Here is a 24052-nt window from a genome sequence, read left to right as displayed (position 1 = left end):
GGAAGGCTGGACCAGTCACCCTTTCAGGATGGACCCAGTCACACTGATTCCAAGCAATGTTCAACAGAGGCCGTTGTTGTAAACCTGGAAGAAGAATCTGAATAAAACATGGCTTTTGGTGATGCTCTCACCTCCTGGTTGAATCTACTTGTGTATGAGGGATGGAGACCAAAGCCCACACATGAGTGGGGAAATGTGGTATAGAGGGTAGTGTGGGTGGGAAAAGGCTGTTTAAACACTACCCTGAGGACTACTTTCAAAACTTTTTTAGGAGTTTACATGCCCCAGAAAGTAGTGGAATTAACACCTGAAGACCGAGGGAGATTTTAGCTCTGTTTGTATGACTTTGGCCCAGAAAAGACAATTCATGTCATTCACATGTCTCCTATGAAAACACATGAGGATTGTTACAGTTAAGCTGGATTTCTGGAGAACCTCCTTCTCCTCCTAAAATGCACCCAGCCTAAACACATTGCTACGAGCCTTGTTAGCATTTTATTAGCTTGCCTCGCTTTGAGAAACCTTGTTTCGTTACTGCTTTGGGTTTTATTTCCTGGGTCAAATAGCTGGTTTATCATATTTCTGCTAGACATGAATGAGTAACTGAGTTCTTCTGTCATGATGCTAACTGCTACTGGACACTCAAGACATTCATGCTTAATACAAAATAACTCACCCTTTGAAAACCTGCTGTTCTGGGAGTTGCGATTGTACAGTTTCATAAATATATATTCATCATTCTTCCTGGGGAAATATAAACAAGGAATAGTTAATCAGAAATGAGCTACACAGAGGACGGAGAAAAATCAATTATGTTTTCTTGAGCTGCTTTATTTAATGAATTCTACAAAGATATATATTCACATGATAAATACTGAGGAACCAGGCAAAAAAGAGTAATTCCTTCCACATTTACTTCCATGGAAAAATATTCCTTTATGTTTTTCTCCTCGGGCAATTTAGGAAATTATTTTTAAAGGAACATTTATTTTCGCAGCTGCTAGACTCAGTTGGATTGGTAAATGTCTCTGCTTCTGTTGGTTTAAAAAAAATCATTACAGAGGAAAGCTTAAAGAGATGGCTGGAGAATAAAGGATGAAAACAAGAAATAATCCAATATCAGCTTTAAATTAATTATTTTTAATAACTTGTGAACTCTGAGTGCATGAGATAAAATGTTTAAATACTTGGGGATTTGGTACTTCTTTGAATGAGGCCCTCCTGAAGGATGGGCTCCAGTTGCAGAGCCTAAATCCAAGGCTATGTTACCTCATTGGTCGGGATCACTGGGATCTGGCAGTTTGGTTTTGCTGAATGTCAGGAAGGAACAAATTGCATCTTTTGGATCCTAGGTTTGACATCTTCAGATCCTCTGCTGTATTAAGTCACCCGCACTCCTCCAAAGCAGAGGTTCAAAGCAATGTAATGGTGCTGTTTTACACCAAGATTTGACCCACACTGTCATGTCATCTGAAAATTAAGAGGATTTTGGTTATACCTTATAATTGGTTGTGCCTATTAAAATATTGCATGTGTGCATTTGACTCCTTAATTAACCCATTCTAGGACACTGCAAGGGTCTGGACCAACAGCCTCAACTTGATTTGGTGCAGCAGTTGTGAACCTGAGGAAATGTCCTCTCAAACTCTGTTCCTCCACTAATAAAAGATAACACCAACCTTGCTACCAACCGTGTATCACAGGTATCCCTCGATCACCAGGATGACAGCAGCTCTCCCACCCCCATCAATTTATGATATGGTGAGGGTCACAAACCTCAGTTACATCTTATGATCCATTTTGGACCACAGTGAGGAGATTTGCAGTTCAGGGAAGGTAAGTGATGGAGTGGTTTTGGCATTCTGAGATGTGTGGCTATGACTTTATGTGAAGGATGTTCTGCATATGGTATTTTTGGTGGTTCACCTCCATGCTGGTTAGCTCTGAGCCAAAGGCTACCAGTGAGAGTATCATGATGGTTCATGTGACTTTTGCACTATAGGCAAAGTAAAGGCAGGTCCATTCCTTCCTCTTCTCATCCAGATCCTGAACAGTAACATCTTCTCATTTATTTCAGCTTTCTCCTTCCTCTGAAACTTGTGGCTTATCTTGCACCAAAATACCATCCGGGGATAGTACCTTCCTGCCTGTCTTTGTTCCATTACCTCAACACGGAAAAGCCATTTCAGGACGGTGATTTTACTATACATCATTGATGGGGAATAAATTATTAAAGCAGATTCATAAAAAATGAAAGACATTTTACACAGAGAAGGAGTTCTGACAGTAACCTAGATATGTCATAAAAACTGATTGCCACCAAATAGGAAAACCTGCCCCTCACCAGAGCAAAGAGGGGTAAACTATGAAAGATTCATGAGGGTACAAGGAGAAATGAAGTGACTGGAATGACAGAGTGGGAGATAAACACATCAAGGTAAAGGAAACAAAAGAGAAAAGACAATGAAGGAAAGGGGGAGTGAATAGAGGTTAAATAATTCAGGTCAGCATTTTTAAGAGCCTTGAAGAAACAGGGGAGCATAAGTCATCTAGGAATCATTGTGGGGGAAAAAAACCCCAAGCAAACCAGCATGCTATTCACAGCCTTAAAAAGAGCTGTTGGATTTTCTGTGACATTTGGACAGACCTTGACTGGTGTAATCAACAAGGAGTCAATCCAGTTGGGGGTATTTACACCCTTCTGAGGAAGTGGGCCAGAAATCAGAAGGGCAAATCCAACAGATGCAATTCCAGCAGCTCCGGCCACTTTACACCATGGGTGGTGTTGTCCTCAAATCCTAACTGAATCCCCCCTTGGTTCTGCCCTGGTGCTTGATGGATCTGTCTGGGAGCTCTCTCCAGCCACCCAGCTCCTTCACTCACTGACTCATTAATGGAAATAACCCATCAGATAAGGAGTTTTGCAGAATTAATCCATGTTAATGCTGCCAGTGCCGCTGGTGGGCAAAGTTTCTCCTATGAATTTTACATGTTTCCTTAGCCCTGGGCATGCTTTTCCCTGAAAATCGGTGGAAGTCCTCAAATCTGTGAAGCCTGTCACCTACAAAGGGTAAATCCAGTCTGAAGCACCCTCCTGAACACTTTCCTCTTCTCCAGTACTGCTGCTCCTCTTCTCTAGGGGATACATCTTCCCTGGACCAGTTTTATTACCCAGCTCCTGGAGGGGGGAACAGAAAACTTTGCCTCCTGCCTCTATCTCCCTCCATGGCATTTATTTTCTGATCTGGAAATATTCCTTTTCTTTCCTTGCTCTAATTTCAAGTCTCCTGTGTTGCTCCTGTTTTAGCCTTGGCTTTGCTTGCTTGGGGGGATTCCCTTCTCAGCCTTGTAGATTTGCATCATTGCTGATACAAAGCACAGCCAAGGTTGTAAGGCTGTAAAAGCAGCCATGCAAAACTCAGCTGCATTGAATTAGTCTTGCTGGTGGGAGGATAATTCCTATTAATCACGTCTATTACGGTAATACCTCAGGATAAGCAAAAGACAAGCAGAGCAGTGAAAATGAGGGAAACTCGCAGCAATAAATAGTTTGCAATCTAAAAAGACAAGCACGGGAGGAAATTATATACAGTATGATGGGTGGGCAATACGACAGTTGGTAACTCGGTTATTTTTGAGAGTAGGAGGAACCCGGGTGGGACATACTGTGTCAGGGAAAAAAAGCTAAGTGGAAAGTGAAATGGAAGGAAGCAAGAGTCTGAGGATAGCAGCTGACACTAAGAGAAAGGGGAGAGAAATATTATCAATGGAGAACAGAATCTACCAGGATAGAGTAAGTGTTATTTTTTCTTAATAAACAGTAAATATTCCAGTTTGTGGCAATATGAAAGTTTTGGAGTGAGAAGGGGGAGATGCTGAGTTAAATCAGAACATTGCATTTCTATACGAAATTGCAGAATTGTAGAATGGTTTGGGTTGGAAGGAACATTAAAGATATCCAGTTCCACACCCCTGCCACAGACAGGGACACCTTCCACTAGCAGGTCCACATCCTTCTGCTGTTGGTGCCCCCAGAGCTGGACCCAGCACTGCAGGGGGGTCTCCCAAGAGCGGAGCAGAGGGGGAGAATCCCCCCCTCGCCCTGCTGCCCACACTGCTCTGGGTGCAGCCCAGCACACGGGTGGCTTTCTGGGCTGTGAGCGCACATTGCTGGCTCACAGGCAGTTTTCCATCCACTAGTACCCCCAAGTCCTTCTCCGCAGGGCTGCTCTCCATCCATTCATTGCCCAGCCTGGATTTGTGCTTGTCCCATGGGCAGGACCTTGCCCTTGGCCTTGTTGACCTCCATGAGGTTCACAGGATCCCCCCTCTGCAGCCTGCCCAGGTCCCTCGGGATGGATCCCTTCCCTCCAGCGTGTCACTGCACCACACAGCTCGGTGTTGGCGGGGAACTGGCTGAGGGTGAGCTCAGCCCCACTGTCCATGTCCACAACAAAGATGTTAAACAGCGCCAGTCCCAACCCCGACTCCTGGGGACACCATTTGTCATTGGTCTCCACTTGGACATCGAGCCGTTGACCGCAACTCTTTGAGTGTGACCTCCCAGCCAATTCCTTACCCACCGAGTGCTCCATCCATTGAATCCACGTCTCTCCAATTAAGAGACAAGGATGCTGTAAGGGACATTGTCAAAAGATTTGCACAAGTCCAGGCAGGTGATGTCAGTTGCCCTACCCTTATCCACCAATGCTGTAACCCCATTGTAGAGGGCCACCAATGAAATGAAATTTTTTTTTCCTTTTGGTCAGTCTAAAATATCATACCCAGTCTGGTGGAAAAATATGTAGTTATTTATGAGTTACATAAATGTTTTCTGAAGTGGGCATTTTCTGCCTTGATATGGATCAGCATTTAAATCAACTGCCATTTCAAGACCTACCTCTGTGAAATTTCACCTTCCTACTTTGGACACATTTCCCCACAGTTTCCACTGGTGAAATGAAACTTGTTACTGCTCTCACCTTGTGCTGAGCTGTCTCAGGGAGATGAAGTGGCAGAAAAAAAGTCTGTATTTTGGTGAACGTTAGGGTTGGCTTTTCTGCCCCTCCAAGCCAGCTCCCTGATAAGATACTGATGGGAGAACAAGCCTTTTTTCTCATGTTTTCTGCGATGGATGTCTGGGTTACTACAAATAATTGTGTGTAGGTAAGATCCTTGGCTGACTGGATCTATGGTGCCTTTTTTCCTCAGGTGCATCTGATTCAGAGGAAAGTGATGGGGCCTGAGACATCAGAGAGCAACAGCAAGATGCCTTCCAGGTCCTGGTTCCCTGGGACACCAGCAGCTCCAGGGATCTGGAGCAAAACCTCCTGCAGGCCACCAACGTCTGGCACTGGAGCTTTGGACTGGGCCTCTCTCTAATAATTGTGCAATCATGGTAATTATACACAAAAAAAGTTAATTACTTAATCATGTGTAACAAGGACCCTTCAGCTACTAAGCGAGGCACACGCTTGGTTCAATTATTCACTGGCATGAAATCTACTTCCCTTTGTAGTGAATATTTCATTAGTTACTATTCACATCTTAGAGGTGCTTTGCAATGGTTCAGTGATAGGATTTACTCTAATGTCTTCTTGGCTTGTACAAACGCTGCTGCTACAAATATTCCTCCGTATTTTATCCTTTTAACAAGGAGGTTATTTCCAACCTTCCTGTTGCCAAAGACAACTCACCACAATGTGAACATCAGGAGCTTGAGGCAATTTTAGGTTCCTGCTTCGCTTTCAAGGTCCTTTGGGTGGGTCCCTGTGTTTTTCTTCCATGTCTGCACAGCTCTTGGCACCCTTGGGATTTTGGCCATCACAGGGTGCCTTAGCAGTGGTACAATATGAGTGGCAAACTGTGGTAGTAACCAAGGGTCTCTGCATGTAAAGGCATCCTAAAACATTCACTCATTTTAAAGTTGGTCAGCTGGAATCACTCTTGATTTACTCCTGCACAGAAAAGGGGTCTGTAGAGGAGGAGTACTTATAGAGGAGGAGGAGGCATATTGTGGACTTGCATTTTCACTTTGAAATACTTGAATGACCCCTCCAAGCCCGAAGCAGTTTCCTTCTGAACTAGACCCAGCAAACCAGACCCTCTGGTTCTGGAGAACTTTGGAGCTGCCATGTTCCATGGAAGCTGCCCAGCTCTCCTCACCTCTTATGAAGTGCCCTGCATAATTAATTTGTGAAGGAAGAGCAGCCTTCTGTTTGAAGTTAGCACCTGTGGAAAGCAAAGCAAATCCCAGCTCTAAGTGTTATAACACTTCAGCCTAAACCTAAAAGTATTTACTGGAGTGGTCTGGGCCAGTGCCTTGCTGGAACTGCAGTCTGGGTACTTCATGCACCTGGTTATCTATAGGGGACAGGCTGAAGGGCTGGACATCTCCCATCATGTGCTGCATATGTTTTATGGACATAGGGAGCCTCACCCAGAAAAGATGTGCATACAGAACAACCAGACCTGCTAATCCCATGAACCAGCTGCATTCCTCCTACAACATTTCCAGTTCGTACTTTAAAATTTTTTCAATGACACAGTTTTGGAAAAAATGCTGAGAAAAAACACTAATTTGCCAGCAAGGTTTTGGTGTCTTGTCCAGCCTTTGTCCTAAATGGCAAATTGAACAAATTGAACGTTAACAGTCTCAGAAGGAGGTCTGAGATGGTCTTGGCTACAACACAATGACAAGGGGATCTGCCAGATGTTGCACAAGGTGTGCAACATCCAAATGTGAGTTCCTGACAGTGGTTAAGAATTTATAGTGCATTAAATCTTCCATGGATTTTTTGAAAAGAGCTGCTGATGCTATCAACTAGGCTTCCGGAATAATCTCTGAAATCCAATATGAAACTTTTATGAGTTATGGAAGCGAACCTGATCTCTCTGTTGCCCTTGTAAACTAGAGAGACCACTGAAACCAGCGCCGTTCCACAGCTATGAATAAATGGAGAATTGGACCCATTTTCTTTCTCTGACTTTACTGAATATAAATCAAGGCACAGACATGCTAACTGCATTACACAGATCCTGGTGACAGTAACTTCTCAGTGCTTGAGAGACAAGAGAAATTGTCATTCAGCTCTGATCATCAGCTTTATTGTATGTCAGCCAGACGATAGACATTTCATGCAGACTATACGTTTGCTCCAACTGCCGCTCAGAAGAAAGTGCTCGACTTCATGTGCGTTGGTCCTGCACTAAGGTACTCGGTTCTTGGTCTGTAGCACCAGTGGTTTTTTCCGGGGTCCTGGAAGCAGAGAAAGAGCATCATTGCAAAGCTGTCAGAGCAATTGGCTGGTGCACAAAACCAAAATGCCACCCCCGAGTTGTTGGAATTTGCCCTGTGACAAGTGGCTCTGCAGAGCACTTCCCAAGCAGCCCGCACATGTTCGGTATGTCCTCAGGCTGGTTGGTGGGCCTGGTCCTGGTCCAAAACCTATGGATGTCTGCAAAACTGGGAGGGCTGGAGCTCTTGACTTGTTGATCAGCCCCTGGCTCAACTGTGACCAGGATCAGGCCCACCCATCAGCTATGAAAAATGCTTGCCAATTGATTATAACCTGCATCGACTGAGCACCTCGCTGTAAAATTGTCTCACAAAGAAGCAGTTTCCCTCAAGGTGGGTGGTGAAAGCCCTGTAACACAGGGGAGCCAAGCTCTTGTGCTGCTCAGGAAGCACCTGGTGCCTGTTAAAACAACTGACAGGAGAGCAAGACCAGCTAACACATGCTAACCCCCATTTGAGAGCACTTCTCCTCTTCAATGCCCCCAGGAGACACCAGGAGGTGGTGGTGGCACCAAGGCATTGGGTGCCTGTTAGCTCTGGGGCCAGCTCTGTACCTGGGGTAGTCTTGGATGGGAGCATAAGAGAACAAAGCCTGGGAGTTAGGGTAGATGGTGCCAGGAGAAGCTCTGGACAGGTGCTGGAAGGAAGGTCAGGTCTTGTTGAAGTGCAGAAGGAGAGATGGGGAAGGAAAGGCCTGTAGGGAATGAGGGAATCACTCTTCATTAGGAGAGAGAAAGAGGAGGAGGATCTCCAGGGATAAGGAGGAATATGTGATGGATGGGGAGGGATCTGTGAGGCTGCAGAAAGCAGATGGAGGCAGGAGAAACCTGCTCAGCTTTAAAATGGGCAGCTTTGCACGGCAGTTGCATTAAGGGACTGTGGAGATCCCCATTCATTCCCCAGCCTGATGCTGGCTTTGTGCAGGGAATGGTCCCAGCCTGCATGTTAAAGGAGGGAAGGAGAGGCTGACACCATGGACAGGAGAACAGCTGCTAGTTACCTTCTCCTCGGTCCATGAAACCAGCCCAACTCCGACATGTGAGTCTAACCACCCCTGTGTGAGAGGCTGGAGGGGCAGGACCATGTGGAAAGCCCTGGCAGGACAGCTCTCTCTCCAATACTCACCCCCATCCTGCCCTTTGTGCTTACAGTGAAGAGACATTTGCTGCCAGAAGCTGCTGGCAGAGGTCGGCAAGGCCTTTCCCCTGTGTCCCCAGTGTAGGAAAACTGCTGAGTCCTTCCAACCTACCAGTTCCTCTGGGAATGAGGTGAGCCCAGCACTGTAAATCAAAGGATTAGGGGAAAATGCAGGGCAGCTCCTCTTTGGAAAGATGCCCCTCTGTCAGAACAGACCAGGTCCATACTGCTAATGCACAGACACCTGCTAGGACAGGACCTGTTGCCTGGTCTCTGGAGAAGGCTGGAGATGCCTGAACATCCTTGTCAGTGGAGAGCATGCCCAAGGGCACTTGCACATGCAAGCTGGGCAGGCTGAAGGCTGCCAGCAGCTACTCCAGATGCCAAGCCACCCCCTCTAAGCACATCTTCACATCTGACCTAGTAAGGGAGGATGCAGTAAATGTGGGGCCTGAGCTCAGGTCTTCCTGTGCCAGTGTGCATGTAATGATTCAGGTTGTAGGTGGATCAACACCAGAGTAATATCACACCTCTTCCTTGGTGTCCAACCCTGCTCTTGCTGATGCCCTGCAATAGAGCTTGAAAGTCAAAAATCAGCCCTCCCTGGAGCAACATAAACTGTCTGAAATCACCCTCCATCAACATTTCCCTTCAGCCCTGATGATAGTCACTAGGGGAATTCACCCTTCTCAGCAGCCTTGGTGTGGTACCTCCCTGCTGAGGCAGCCAAGAAAGCTGGTGCATGCGGTGCATGTCTGCACGGTGGATACTTCTTCATTTTAATCCGTTGGCTCTTTTCTCATGAGTGTGTGCATCCTTCAGCCACGTATTGCAGGTTGGCTAAGACCCAGCTTCCTGGAGGAGAAAGAGGTTGTGCCCCATCCCTTGTCCCCTGGCTTCCTCTTTGTTTGCATCAAATACAGATAATTGTGATTTGCCTTCCCAGTAAAGTTCATTCCAAACCTGTTTTAAACTGGAGGGAGTGTGAGGGGGAGGTAATTATTTTTCCCAGGAACTGGTAACCAGGGACAACACAGCATCGCACACTCTCTCACTGGGAGGAGAACAGCCCTGGCTGCTCTGCAGGGCTGCACAGCAAGGTCTGACCCTGGGTACCAGCCTGGAAAGAGTGAGCTGGGATGATGCAAATCAGAGGGTTGAAAGGAAAGCCTGATCCTGAAATGTAAGAAGTCCTAACACACAAGCAACAACATTTACAAGTGATCTTTGTCTTAGCCAAGCGAGGAAAGACTTTGGAGATCTTTGCCCTCACAAGGGCTGCCAGTGGCAAACTGTTATTTATGTAATGTGACATGTTGAGAAGTGCAGAAGAGATGAATTGGAGGTGACAGATCATTACTTGAGTGATGTCTGAGAGAGAGAGAAGAGAGAGTATGAAATTCAGCAGGACTACATTTCCCAGAGACAGCACATGGTGTTTGGAAATAACCAATGGATGACCACCATAAGCACACATAGCAGAGTATCCTCTTTGCTGGTCCTGGTATAGCAAAAGGGAGCTGGGATCTTGTGACCTGGGGCCTAAACTTGCCTCTGACAGTGATAAGCTCCAACAATGGTATTCTGTTCTTCACAGATGTGGAGGACCTGCTTCCAGCTCATACTTGTTCCTCTGTGGATTCAGGTCTTGATGTTTTGGTGGTCTCATATCAAAAAGAACTGATGACATTTACGTCTTCTGCAAAATTATCTTCATTCAAAGCATTTCAACTATTTGGGAGCTGTTAAGAGTCTCTATAGACAGACCCAACTCCAGCCACATGGAAAATTAAGTTGCCTTCAAGAGCAACTAGAAGCAGCAGGAATCCTCTGCTGGTGGCTCAGAAATAGCAGAAGAGCTGCAGGCACATATAGCTGTGAAGTTTGTTGCTGAAGGGGCATTTTAAAAAAAGAACTATGAGAAATCTGTCCTTTCTTTCCCAGAGAATTCAGGTGAAGAGATGGCTCTCTGTGGAGGAACTGAGCTTTTGGTTAGAGCCCTCACCCAGGAGGACCTTGGCAGGTTCATGTTCCTCAGAAGATACAAACTCATCAATTCCTGGGCAAATGCAATTAACAATTAGGCTGTAGGATAAGTTGAGTCACCTCTCTCTTCTGAATGTTTTACTGCCCTTTGTGCACTGAAGTTTGCTGTCTGTGATAATAGCGACAAAAATACAAGTCTTTGTCCTGGAAAATGGCCTTAACGTTGTACTTAATAACTGGTCTCAGTTACATTCCTTAGAAAAGGCAACAGCATCAAATAGTGGGGCTAACACTCTAAGTTACAGCAGGAAAATGAAGAATTTCAGCCTGAGTCCGTATCTAAGCAAGCAGAGGGGTTGTTATCGCTTGCATAGGTGGGGTGGGCCCTGGAAATGTGTGCCAATTTGGGGCCAGCAAGGGCTGAAGGAGAAGAAAGTGTCTGGTTGTGAAATCTGACCTGATGTAGGTATGCGGAGAACAACAAGGAGCTCAGCACTTCAGAGTTTAAACAAACGTTCACCTGCAAAGCAGCAGATATAGAAGCTCTTACAAAGCTCTGCTAGCAGAAATTTAGATGTTAGAAGACTTCAAGGTACCTCCAAGGTCAGCTAGGGACCTCAGTGGCATGCAGGAATCTTGTCCTAAATACTATTCAGTCCCTAAAACTGTGCAGCTGAGATTTCTGGCTGCTGTTTTAGGTTGGTTTAGAACTTTTTCATTCTTGGAGTCTAGAGTTTGGAGAGGCAGAAGCACTGTGAAAGCACAGCAGGTGGGAGCAGGTCATGGTGGCACATAGGAAAGGATGCAGGGCATTACCTACAGCAAGGGATCCTCTTTCCCACTGCCTCTTTCCAGTACCTACACTGGAATTCCTAAAGCCTGGAGATGTCAAGCACAACCCAGCTGCAGGTCTCAATTGTCCTAGATGAAATCTCCAGGCTCCTCACTGAGGATCGGAGCTCCCCACACATTTCATCTCTTCTGTCTGCTCTTGCACACCCAACGACAGGAACAGGCACTGAAGGAAGCCCAAGGGACTGAGCACTGCTTGATCCTTCTCCCATCCATGTCCATCAACCAGCTTCAGTTTGACCTTGAGTTAGGTCTTCAGACCTAACTTCCACAGATGGCCCATGAAACCAGACTGATGGCCATGCTGTGAGCTCAGCTGCTCACTCGGCATGAGATGGAGTCTCCTTTGCTTTCTGGCAGGGTGGTGTCACACCACGGGCAGTGAGGGTCACAGGAAGGGTAGAGGAACTGAGCTGCTCCTGCAACTTTTACTGTGTGTATGGAGCACCTGGAAAGAAGCACCATCTCCATGTGCACCCACAGCACCAGCCAGCACAGACCAAACTAGCACTTTCAGGCAATAAATTAGGACAAGGAGGCAGCAAGGAGCCATCTGGGTCTTAGTCACAATTGGGTCTCTGATGTACTCACAGGTTGAAGAGACCATGGGCATGTCTAGTCCTAGCCTGGAATGGAGAAGCAGATGTTCAGGGTACCTTCTGAACCACAAGAAGCCTCCTGGGCATCTATCTCTGAAACATGTCCCGATGCTAAGCCAGCTTCTGCTTCTTCTCCTGAGAGGTGCATCCGTTTGGATTTCCACTTCTGCCCACTGTTTTCTGTATTGCGCCAGGAAATGCAGTTCCTTTACCACTGGCTGCTTCTGCTCTGGGCTACAAGATTTCTCCTTCATTCTCCTCAGTTGCTGCATTTGTTGAGCCACCTGCCAGCCCAGGACATCTCCGCACGAAACTGGAGAAAGCCCAACCTCTTTATCAGATGCACCAGAACTGTAAAGGACAGGAGGTCACGCAGCTCTGAATATGCTGATCTTCTACATAGACAACAAAGCTTGTCTCTGTGGCTGTAAAAAAGAAAGGTACCGGGGAACAAAAACACGAGCAGAGTCATCCCAAAAGACTATGGATAGAACTCCAACAGCAAGACCGACTGCTGAACTGGCCACGAGGACAGACACACAGTGCACTTGCAGACACATCTACTGAAGCCACACTAAGAAACAAGAGAGAGAAAGGGCGGTCGGTAGGTGAGGTATTATTTATTCTACGCAGTGAGCGTTATCACACAGTACAGGCAAAGAAAAAGGCTTACAGTCCAAGAGAGACAGGACACGAGACAGTAACTTGGGGAGGATGGGAAGGAGAAGGTCCCTGGTAGAGCTGGGTGCTTAGGATGACATGGAGGGGAAAGGTGCTGAAGGTGGAGATGTGGGAGAAAGCAAAGGGTTGGAGAAGCAGCTGTGGGACAGACACGGAAAAGCTGGCAGGGAAGGTGGAGGGAAAATGATTTTGAAGGCAAGAAGGAATAGCAGCATGGTGGGCAGATGGGTCTGATGGGGGGGTGAGGGCACTGCATGGGAAGGAGCCAACAGGGACAGAGAAGTCTGATCAGTGATGAGACTTGGGGAGAGGGGATGGAGCAGGGGCAACAGGGGCAAGGATGTCCACTGCTCTGTGACTCCAAAACACTATCTATTTCATTAAATTAAAGGTGACTTGCTGGCTCGTGTCCCTGCTGATAAATCTCTGGGCTCCAAACAAGGAGGCCACAGCTGAACTGGTCCTCAGCTGGGTACTAAATCCTGAACCAGGCCAAGGAGCAGGTCAGTACAAAGACCAGGGACTGCTCTCAGGATTTCCCTATCTTGACCCTCGGGTACTGGCACCATCACGCTCCTGGGTGCTGTTTAACTGATGAGGACAGACCCATCTGCCACAGCCATCGTGTGGTGAGCTCCTCTCCACCACATGCTGTGCAGGGTTCTCCTCACCCTCTGCCGTGACCCAGCTCTCCATAGCTCTCAGAGCAAGGCAGGGCACGCAGGTCTCTGGTTGCCCAAGGAGATATGGGAAGACCTAGCTTTGCTCAGGGGTTTGAGGTTGCTGCATGTCTCAGGCTAAGGTGGGGTGGGAGGCGGGCAGATGACAATGAGGGGGTTTCAAAAATGCTTCTCCCTTTCCATCTCTCACATCATTGAACTGCTGGCATTGAAGAAACGGTTATTATTCCTCAGTGCTCTCACATATTGCAAGATCTGTCACTACTCCTCATCCATCATTTTTCTGTGGCTGGTCCTTGCTGTTGGTTTCCGTGGAGCAGACTCCCTGCAGGGAAAGCTGGCGTTTTAGAAAGCATGAAGATGCCTTCAATCCATTAGCAGGCTCTTCTTTTGTCCTTGGGCTCACATCTCCTCCACATGATAGTCATGATTAGGGAACTGTTTCCAAGGCACCCTGCAACAGAAATTAAGACTGTTTACAAGCAATCCATAGTTCAGGATAAACCACCAGTCCTGAAGTACTCAGAGATGTGTTACCCCTCATCGCAGACCTCTGAGCTTGTGAGCAGACCCGGTGGCATTAGTGGAATTGCTCCCAACCCAGAAAGCTCATGTGAATAACAGTAAATGGAAGAGAGCTGTCAAATCCCCAATTGGATCAAACTTACCATGACGCTGCTGGAAACAGGGAGAGCTGAAGCCCATGTCTGAATATCACAATATTTCCCAACTGTGCAAAAGATACTGTTCTTAGTGCTGAACATGGCCATGTCATCACATTCCTACTAGGGATCTTCTTCCTGTACAGCTCCTCTTCTTTATTTGATGTTTCTGTTGGGGATGGTGGTTATTCCTTGGATGTTGGGAGGTACCAGCTATGACAGAGACATCTTCTTAAAAAGTCCCTTTCTCCCCGGCACTGGCACATCTCTAAATAAACCCTAAATCCAAAGGATATTGGTGCATTCGTACAAGGGCTGACATGTCAGCTCACAAAATATCCATACTCATCCTTTGACCTTGCTTTACCAGTCAGGGATGTAATAATAATAACTGAGATTTTCAAAGGAAGCTCAGAGATTTGGAAGTGGCAAAATTGGTAAATCTCAGTCCTGTGCCCAAGGCACTTAAGCTCCCATCTGATACAAGGGATAGGATGGAGGGATGAGAGCACCAGGCAGGAACCTCTTCATCCACCCATGCACGTCTTCGGGGCTGTGTGCTGAAGCCCTCAGCACACGATGTATTTGAAAGCAGCTGATTAAAATCCAAAACATGCCGGCCACCCCTCATGGGGCTGCTCACACTGTGCAGTCAAAGCAATGTTTCTGCAAAGCCGCACTCAGATGCTCTGTTATTAAGGGTGTGAGAAGCAGACTTGACTCTTTAAATTCAACATGCCAATATTTTCTCTCTCCTCCTTGTGCCCTCACCAGACACCAACACTGACAATTAGGACTATTTTTACTCCAGTCAGCACCTCCACACTAAACGCTCTTATAAGACAAAGCATTTAATTTTTAGTAACCCACCTCCAGCGCTTTGCACAGACATCATTCTCACAACAGCCCTTGGAAACAGGTGGGCAGTGCCAGTCACTAATGGCTTGGCAAAGATTAAGGAGTGAGTAGCAGCAGGTTCAGACAGTGATGGTTAAAGACCAGGGAGCGCACATCCCCATGCCTGTTGTCAGCCCAGTACGTCCTACTGTATCTTAGAAATGATCCTGCCCCCTTGGGTGTTTAGGCTTTGCAATGCTGAGCAAGTTCAGAGAGCGACAGGGAAGCACAGGCATGTTTTCCAGCAGTGAGTGTGGCCAGCTGGGTGTGACCATTATCCATCCATGCTGCAGCATGGAAAAGACCCTGTACCTTTGTGTCATGGGAGAACCATTCTGTTGGCCAACACAGATTGTCACAGATAAGCCTCATCAACGACCAACCTTTTAACAATGAACATTTTTTCCAATACCAGCTGTGGAGGGGTGAAATGATAAATCCCCAGACCTACAGCTCAGCTGAAACACTTTTCAGAACATATAGTTATGTGTGACTGATGAACGGATGAAGCTGGTGGGGAAGGGAGGGAGAAGGCAGGGTGATATAGCAGGTCATCAGAAAGCAGCACTGTTATTAGCATGTAGTCACAGATGGAATAAATTCAGAAAGTGATTTGTAAACCAGGCAGGGATGAGAAATAGCACCTAGAAACAGCAAGACAGAAAAGGGTTGGTGCTCCATGGAAATCAGCAGAGCTGTGTTGGAGGAGAGATTTCAAAATACAACCCCAATGCAAACAATTTTCCCCGGGTTGGTGGGGATGTTACTGGAATAGCCATTAAAAGAGAAAACATGATTAAAAAAAAAAATTGCAGGTAGGATCTTACAGGCTAATTAAAAGCAAAAAGAGATGAATCTATGATTAGGGTTCACCATTTAAAATAAAATTGTGCCCTCAGCCCTGCTTTCTTCTCATCCATCATTTTCTCCGGAGTGCCAACACCTTCATTAACATAAAATCAGTGCTTTGCACTCCACAGACACTGCCAAGTGCCTATTCAATGGTGGCCAGCCTTGCAGCACGCTGAAAGTGCTCAACCCAAGAATTTGCCACCTCCTTTCAGTGAGGATTTATATCCCCTTGACCCCTCTCATGGGCCTTTCAGGTGGTTTTGGGCCAAAGCAAAAGCTGTAGGCAGTGGGAAAAGGGTGTGTAATTAAGTGACCTCATCCACATCACCTCCCCTCCCTCCAGCTCTCGATGGGGCTCAGTTTCTGCTCCCTGATACAGCGCAACGTGGACACGAGCAAGGTGCAGCAGCAGTCTGCATGCAGGGCACTCACCGCACGAACCCTCTGCTCAAGACGTTGTACACATAGAAAATAAAAGCAAACTACCTGCTCCGTCCACATGACTTCACTGTCCATCTTCACATCTGCAAATGCTTAGCTCTCACGTCAGGCTAGTCTGAGGTTAGCAGCCATCTAAAGGGACTCAGACTGTGACAGCTCAAGTTGTCCCTACGGCAGGCATGGAAGTGGTGGCTCTATGCAACACAAATCTGATTACTGTTGGAAGGGTGTTTCTTTCACTTAATTGTGCTTCTTATCGAGAAAACAAGATCAAGGAGGTGGTATTCGTCTTTAGCATTTATTTATCATTGGAAAAAAAAACCCTTTGAGCAAGCAAAGATCACAAGCACGTCACAATCAATTGGCTATACATTAATTTGTGTGTGTGTGTTTGTGTGTGTGTGTGTGTGTGTCATTCTCATTAGAACAGCAAGAATGAAAAAGCACCACGAGGAGGTGTGCTTAACACATTACAAGAGACAATTTTTGATATGCAACCAAACCCAGGCCACAAAATATTAATTAGACACTTCCTATCTGCCTCCAAGAGGCAAGAGTTTGTGGAATTCATGGGAGCCATGTTTTTACACTGGACGCGTTGCAAATGAAGAAGCAGGTGATCGGTGTGCAAAGCAGTCAGAAAACAGGAGCTCAGTCAGCAAATAGCACCATTTTGCAGAAAGGAGTAACAGTACAATACAGTGAAAATGAGAAAGCAAGCAATAGACAGCATAGGAACTTTCACAGGGTAAAAAGCAAAACATTTCTTTTTTTTTTTTTCTTTTTACAAGGAAAGCAAAACATTACAAATTAGCAGTGAAACAGAATCAGCATTGTGGTAGCTGGAAACACAGAAGAGCAGAGCACTCTTTCCCAGTGGGATCGACAAGCTCAGAGTCCAAAGTGAACTTGAATCGGCAGAGATTTGGTCTCCTTTCTGATAAACCTGAGTGGGTCAAATGGGCATAAAGTCTGTGGAAGGTAGAGCAGTGCAGGATTTCACCCCGAGGCCTGACTCTGCTGCAGTTCCTGGCATTCAATGCAATGCTAAATTGCATGCTTGGAGGTATGCTGAGGACCTGGTGCACGTGGAGCAAGGGCCGGGATTTATATCCCTATTTTGTTGCTGTCTGAGAGGGAGGTCCCCAGGTCCTACCAGTCTCCCAGGCTCTTTCTTCAAAGACTGAAACCTTCCAAGGATCATTCATCCCACCCAAAGAGAGGTGTCCAAAATAGGTAGCTCAATGGCCCTTGGAAAGTTCCTTCACTAGAGAGGGAATTTAGACCACTGGCTAGCCCTTCATACCTAGCTTTGTAGTTAGATGCCACCAAAAACTTCAAGGGAACACAGGGACATATTCTGACCGCTTTACGGTGCATGTTTTGTTCAAACACTGTGATGGACGCTCTTCATTGAGAAGAAGCAATCCTAAAGCCCTGGATGATGAGCAGTTGATCCAGAATCATGGAGATGCTTGGCTTAGGTGGTCTGAGCATCTTAATGATGTTCCTTGGGCAAAATTTGGCTACCCTTCAAGTCAAGGGCTAAATTCCCATTGAATTCAAGGTGAAATGGTGGCAAGTGTGGTGTCTCTTTCAATGTGAAACTTAGGGCCAAAAAATAATAGGGAGAATTGTTTGGCATGGTCTTTCCTTATGTAAAGTCAGATCGGTGTGTTGGGCTATTGGTAACTGTCTACGTGCTTTCCTGCCATGTTCTGCCTGCTGTGACACGTCATCTTCACGGCTGTTGCTATATCCTGTGATTGGAAAGGACGTTACTGAGGAGTGTGAAGATGCATGAAGCATCTAAATGCCAAGGAATCACACCAAGTCTTGGAAGCTCAGGCTTCTCTGGCCAGTTGTCCCTTGTGTGACGGGGTGGGAAGAGCTGTGAGCAGCAGTCCTCTCCACCAGCTCAACACAAGCCTTTTGCCGAGCTGCTCTGGAGACAGAGCTGAGCTTTGCACTTGAGCGGTGCTGCAGGGGCTTCTGAGCACTCAGAAAAGCAATGGTCAATATGGACAGGTCAGCGTCTCCATGGAGCATGCACATCAAAAAATGCACTACATTCGCAAAGATTTCCACAGTTTTACTTCCTGGAGGATTTCCCTGGTTTCCTCCTAAACATTGGAGGTTTAAATATATATATTTCTATATATGAATATATATTTTCCACATACACAACCTGACTAGCTCATAGCACACAGTTCTAACACAGCTAAGCTTGGAAATACACCACTGAATTCAGAACACTACACTTACTTATACTCAAAGGTTTAGGCTGTTAGCGCAAGGCAAACAGGACACACCACACAATACACTGAACTTGGCATTTATTCATTACTAAGGCCAGCAAATGTCACTGTCTGTATACCACAGAGCTTTCCTCCTCTTTGGAAACCTTCTCTCAGCCTTGTAGCCCACCACTCATTTATGTTTCCGAAAGACCCAATATTAATGGGGTGAGACCCCAAAAACAGGACTCCTCATTCTCCCAGCCCACCTCTTTTTCTGTTAGATAGTTTCACATCTCTAAAGCATCCTAGCAGCAAGACTTTCCTCATTCAAACACCTCTACAGCAACACAGTTCCGATACTCTCCTCTTACACCGCCTCCCTACCCTACTTCCCATCTCTCTCTTCATTCTTCCCACTTGTCTGTTCTCTGAAAGTTTCAAGCTGGACTGCATGTTAGGACAGAAATACCGAGCTGCAAAAATAAAGAAGAACCCTGCATCTTGACTTGCAGCTACTCTGCCACAGGAGAGTTTAACAGCTCAGTTTGGTGGGATCAAGATTAATCCTTACGTATTTAAGGACCCAATCCAGGAGTTAGGCATGTAAATTTGGATTGGGACCATACCTCTCCCAGCTCCCATTGACTCAGCAACCCACATTTTGGGGTTGGCAATGCCAGTCTGTTGGGCCAGTTCATACTCGCTGACAAATGGTCTTGCTGTGTTTACAGCTTCCAAACTGGACTTGCTGGGCATGGGGATTTCCTAGAGTAAGAGCACAGTAAATAGGATTGAAACCCTGAGATCTTGCCTGGAGGGAGTCTGGGGATCCCAGCAACTGGTTTATGGTCCTCTTAGGATGCTTACAAGCCCACATGAACTCCAACAGCTGGTAGAGTCAAAACAACAGGGGCTGACAGCTCTAGACAACCTTGGTGACTTATTTCTTTCTACCCCTTGGAAGGCCATGTCTGCAAACTCAACCTCTTTCTGAAATCTAGCTCTGTCTACTGGCACCCCAGAAGTGAAGAAAGCAGACCAAGATTCAAAACAAACCAGGAATAACTAAAAAGATCCATAACCTAGGGAAAACAATAGGGAAGAACAGCCTGCTGATAACCTAGTCTGACCTGCCACATGCTTGGGAAGTCTTCACTGCTCTCTGTGCCTTCCCTCACCCCTTTTTTTAATTAATCAAGTCCTTTGAGTGGTGTTGATGGGTGAAGCTGCCTTGATGCAGCTAGAACTATCCCCCAGCTACCCTGAGGGAAGATTTGGGCCTTTATTTGCACGGGATCTCCTTCCTTTGCTTCTTGGAGCAAAAGTCCCACCAGTGTCACCAGGGAAAATTGCTCTTGGCCACACCACTGATTCTGGTGGATTTACAGCAGATCCACAGCACCACGTATGAACCTCTGATCCTCTCTGTCTCCAAAATCTTTCACCTGCTGACACCAGTGGGAGATGACCGAACAATGGCCAACCCCAGAAGGGCCTCAGGGGATGAGAGCACAGCCCTTCCATGGCTCAACGGGCATTCCACACCGTCAAAGCATTGAAGGACCAAGCCCAAGGAAAGGGACAGGCTGTTGGACGCAATCACAGTTGATCCATCACCTTCATCTCCTACGACCCCGCTTGTGCATTCCCACATCCCTCACTCTGTGCAGAGCCGTGTTGTGCAGGCAAAGCAGAACAACCTGACCTCAGAAACAAGGATTCCCTAATCCTCCTTGGAAATAAAACAGAAAAGCTTCTAATACAATCAGAACAAAAAGCAGATTAGAAGCCTCTAATTAATTTTGTGGCCTTTATTTAATCAAAGAAAAAAAAAAGGAAGAAAGAAAGAAAAGGAAAAGAAAGAGAAAGAAAGGAAAGTGCAGTGACATTTACTCTTTTGCCTCAGCCAGTTTATTGTTCATCTCTTTACTTTTCTCCTTGTCCTCTGGCTTTGCTGTGTTGGAGGTCTCAGCGCTCTTTTTCTTGGCAGCCCGGCCAGATGCAATCTGCTTGTCTTTGGCCTTTTTCAGGGGTTTATGGCTTGTTGTGGTCTTTTTTGGTTTGGAAGGCTTTACGCTAGGCTTTTCCACCTGCATGGAGGGCGACATGCAAAACGACAACACAGAGATGGAGAGGGAGAGAGAGAGAGAGAGAGAGACACAAGGACAGGTGGAAAACAGGATTTAGATCAGAAGCAGCATGAATGTTACTTATCTACTCTGCTATGCCCTGCCACGAAGGGAGGGGAGCAGCTGGGGGCATGCTGAGTTGCAAATGGCCAACTCCTTTCATGGTGCTGATGTCCTGAAGTCACAGTGCCCCTGAAGCCAGCAGAGCCCATTGCATCCAGATCAGGACACAGTAGGGTAAATAGGAGAGGGAACGTTATCAGTCATTTTATCAATTCCTCCATCTTTCTCTGACTTCAGGAAGGGCTTTACAAGCCCACAGGGAATTGTCTCTCTCTGGATTTGAAGAAAATAAATGATGCTCAGGACAAAGAGGCTGCTTCATATCCCCACCTTTCTTGCAGGACATGACTCCTCAGTCTGTCCCTTAATAGATTGCCACAACAGAGGAAAATTACTTGGGGTAATTACTTGGGAAAGTAATTAAGACACCGACTGGCACCTGAGCAAAGTCCACAACAGTGTCTTGCATCCACCTGTTTCTACAGACCCCCGAAATAAAGAGGACAGCTTAAAGATTAAGGAGGAACAAAAGCCTTCAGCTCCTCCATGATGGCCCTGCCATCCCTCTGAGACCTCACAAATCTAAGCACTTAAAAACTTTGGGAAGGACTAATGGTCCTGGGTTTAGGACAGACTGCCTCTTTTTATATGCAGATCCTCCACTGCTCCTAGAGGCTGGAAGACATTTCAGTCCAGGCCCTTTTTGACACATGTCCTCGATCTGATCAAAGCCAAAAGTGCTTACTGTCAAAATCTATGGAGCGGTCTGAATTAGTTGCAGATGAAGGTCTGGTTCTTACCATGTTGTTACTGGGATAAAGTATAATGTGGGGTGCCTACAGTTTTGGAGGGAGAAAGAGAAAGCTGTCTAGATAATCACCTGGGAGATGACAATGCAAAAACCTCTTCATCTGGGCCCTACCCTCACAGCTTGATGTAGGGCACTATTGTCTCCAAAGTGCATCAACCTGTACTACAGCCCATAGAATCACAGAATGGTTTTTGTTGGAAGGGACATTAAAGTTCCAACCCCCCCTGTCACGGGCAGGGCCACCTTCCACTAGGCCAGGTTGCCCAAAGACCCGTCCAACCTGGCCTTGAACCCTTCCAGGGAGGGGGCAGCCACAGCTTCTCTGGGCAACCTGTGCCAGGGCCTCACCACCCTCACAGGGAAGAATTTCTTCCTTAGATCTCATCTAAATCTCCCCTCTGAGTTTAAAACCTCATCCTATCCCTACTTCCCTGATCAAGAGTCCCTCCTCCCTTTCCTGTAGCCCCTTTAAGTCCTGGGAGGCCGCTCTAAGGTCTCCCTGGAGACTTCTCTTCTCCAGCTGAACCCCCCAACTCTCTCAGCCTGTCCTCACAGGGGGGTGCTCCAGCCCCCCGAGCATCTTCGTGGCCTCCTCTGGTCCCACTCGAGCAGGTCCGTGTCCTTCTGCTGTTGGTGCCCCCAGAGCTGGACCCAGCACTGCAGGGGGGTCTCCCGAGAGCGGAGCAGAGGGGGACGATCCCCCCCTCAACCTGCTGGCCACACTGCTCTGGGTGCAGCCCAGCACACGGTTGGCTTTCTGGACTGCGAGTGCACATTGCCAAATCATATTCAGTTTTTCATCCACCACCATCCCCAAGGTGGATCCCCTGATGCACCCACTGGTCAGAAATGAAGATGCCACATAAGGGGAATGACAGCAGGCAGTGTTCAGCCCAGCCTTACTGTGCTGGACATGTTCCACCAGGAGCAGTGATGGCCCTAGGTCCCTTCTGCCACGTTTCTCACCTTTGGCGGTTCTTTGTAGGGTTCGCTGTAGAGAGTGCGTATCCTTCTGCGCTCCAGGAATTTGTTATCGGCTGGAGCAGGCTTACTGGTTTCCCCCTTGAATTGAGCGCTGTAACTGGTTTCATGGGTCATTTTCTCCTCTGGCGGCTTGTACTGGGCCTTGGCTTTTATAGCTTTCACCGGCTTGACATCTACCCAGGGTCTGAACTCGTTTCTGAAGATCAAAAAAAGAAAAGGGTTCAGGAATGAAATCAACAGGAGAGTAGTGGTAATGTGGGAATGGAATCCCCCATTGCTCAGCAAGGTCTCTCTAAAAATTGCCATTCATCTGAGAATGGGGATGGAGAAACCCCAAGTGTGTTAAATGGGTTGTGCTCAGACATAATCCCAGGCAGTGTTTAGATCCTTAAAACTCCAATGCAAGCCAGAACTATCCTAATGGTGGTGACACAAGCCCTCTGCAAAGGGGTGAATTTTCCATGGAAATCAAACCCCTTGTCTTAATTTCAGGACCTCTGAGGTAATGGGACCACTAAGTTGCAGACCCTGTCCCTCCTGCCCTGTTCCACCCAACCACCTTTGGTTGTGTTACTCATTTTCAGCCTGGTTTGTTAGGGAAATGAAATCTGTGTGAGGATACTGCTAGTCAATCCCTTCCCATAATAGCTTTGAACATCTTAATAAGCTTCAACCAAATTTGACAAATGGTCATGGAGATATTCAGCTTTTACTTTTATGAAGATAAGCAGTTGGACTGAGTCCAGAAGCTCAGGAAAGCTTCAGTATGGACATGAACACTTAATTGGTCATCAGAGGACCCACTTAGACAGGGAGGCTAGGCTGCAGAAGTCCACCTGTTGTCCTCAGAAACGGTAATAAATGATTCCTTCACATGCAGGATCAGTGCAGGTCCCCGCCCACCCAGTACCACTTCCCATTCACATAATCCCACTGCAAAGACAGAAAAAACCCTTTCTCTTCCAAGATAACTGCTGGTTGCAAGAGTCTCCTGGGTGTGTTTCTCCTAAGACACCAATGTTAAGGTCTCACCACATCTGCAGGGTGACTGTGTCCTTGTGGTAGTTAACACAGACTGGCTAAGAGAGTCAGTGGAGCTTGGAGAGCCCTTCCCTATGTCAGAGGTGACTGCTTTAGGGTGAGCTGAATGCCTCTTTGGGCTCTGTTAATTAAAAAGATCTCCACTGATGGGAACACAAACATCTAGAACATGTGAAGACACGCATACACCACTAAATGTAGGTATCTTAATCTATGAGCCAAATCCCACCTCCAACTCTCCATCCTTTCTTAGTGTTGATTCTACTTACATCTACTTTTTATTTTCCTTGTATTTCTTCATTTCCCTATCCCTCTTTTACTGTTCAGCCCTTCTTGGGCTTGCATAATACTGCCAAAGGCCAGAGATACTGCCTATTTGAAGGATGCTATTCCTCATGAAACTGTTGCACTGAATGAGCAATACATGAATGGGCTCATCTGTGTCTTCTTCTTTCCTGTTCAGTGAATGTCACCCATTTGTTCACAGATATTTCTCTGCAGTGCATTGTTTAAATATCCCTCCTGCATGAAGAGTTGAGAAAAAGGAAGAGGAAAAATCTTTAAAGAACTGGATTAATGATGTGAATACATTACTGACAAACTCCAAATACATTCTAAACTCCTCAGAAGAGGCTTCGTCCTAGGATCCACTTTTGTTCCAAAGTAGAGGACGTATTTTCAACTGTTTTCCAAAAGAAAA

General features: G+C 46.6%; 1 protein-coding gene across 2 annotated transcripts in view; it reads right to left on the bottom strand.

The window, feature by feature from the left end:
• Positions 1-7085: 7085 nt before the first annotated feature.
• MAP6 (microtubule associated protein 6) overlaps positions 7086-24052 on the bottom strand; it is a 44866-nt gene continuing 27899 nt past the window's right edge. The window contains exons 2-4 of one of the 2 annotated variants that reach the window (XM_074860522.1): positions 22294-22507; positions 20218-20414; positions 7086-7258 (exon numbers count right to left, since the gene is read on the bottom strand). In XM_074860522.1, coding sequence (XP_074716623.1) covers positions 7189-7258; positions 20218-20414; positions 22294-22507 — 481 coding nt within the window. In that variant the 3' untranslated portion in view covers positions 7086-7188. The remainder of the gene's footprint in view (positions 7259-20217; positions 20415-22293; positions 22508-24052) is intronic. The other variant, XM_074860523.1, reaches the window with a different exon arrangement.

This window comes from Strix uralensis, chromosome 2 (assembly GCF_047716275.1).
Source record: "Strix uralensis isolate ZFMK-TIS-50842 chromosome 2, bStrUra1, whole genome shotgun sequence".
In the NCBI taxonomy this organism is placed as follows: Eukaryota; Metazoa; Chordata; class Aves; order Strigiformes; family Strigidae; genus Strix; species Strix uralensis.
Note: the sequence above shows the minus strand (reverse complement) of the source record. Positions and strands in the feature narration are given on the sequence as shown.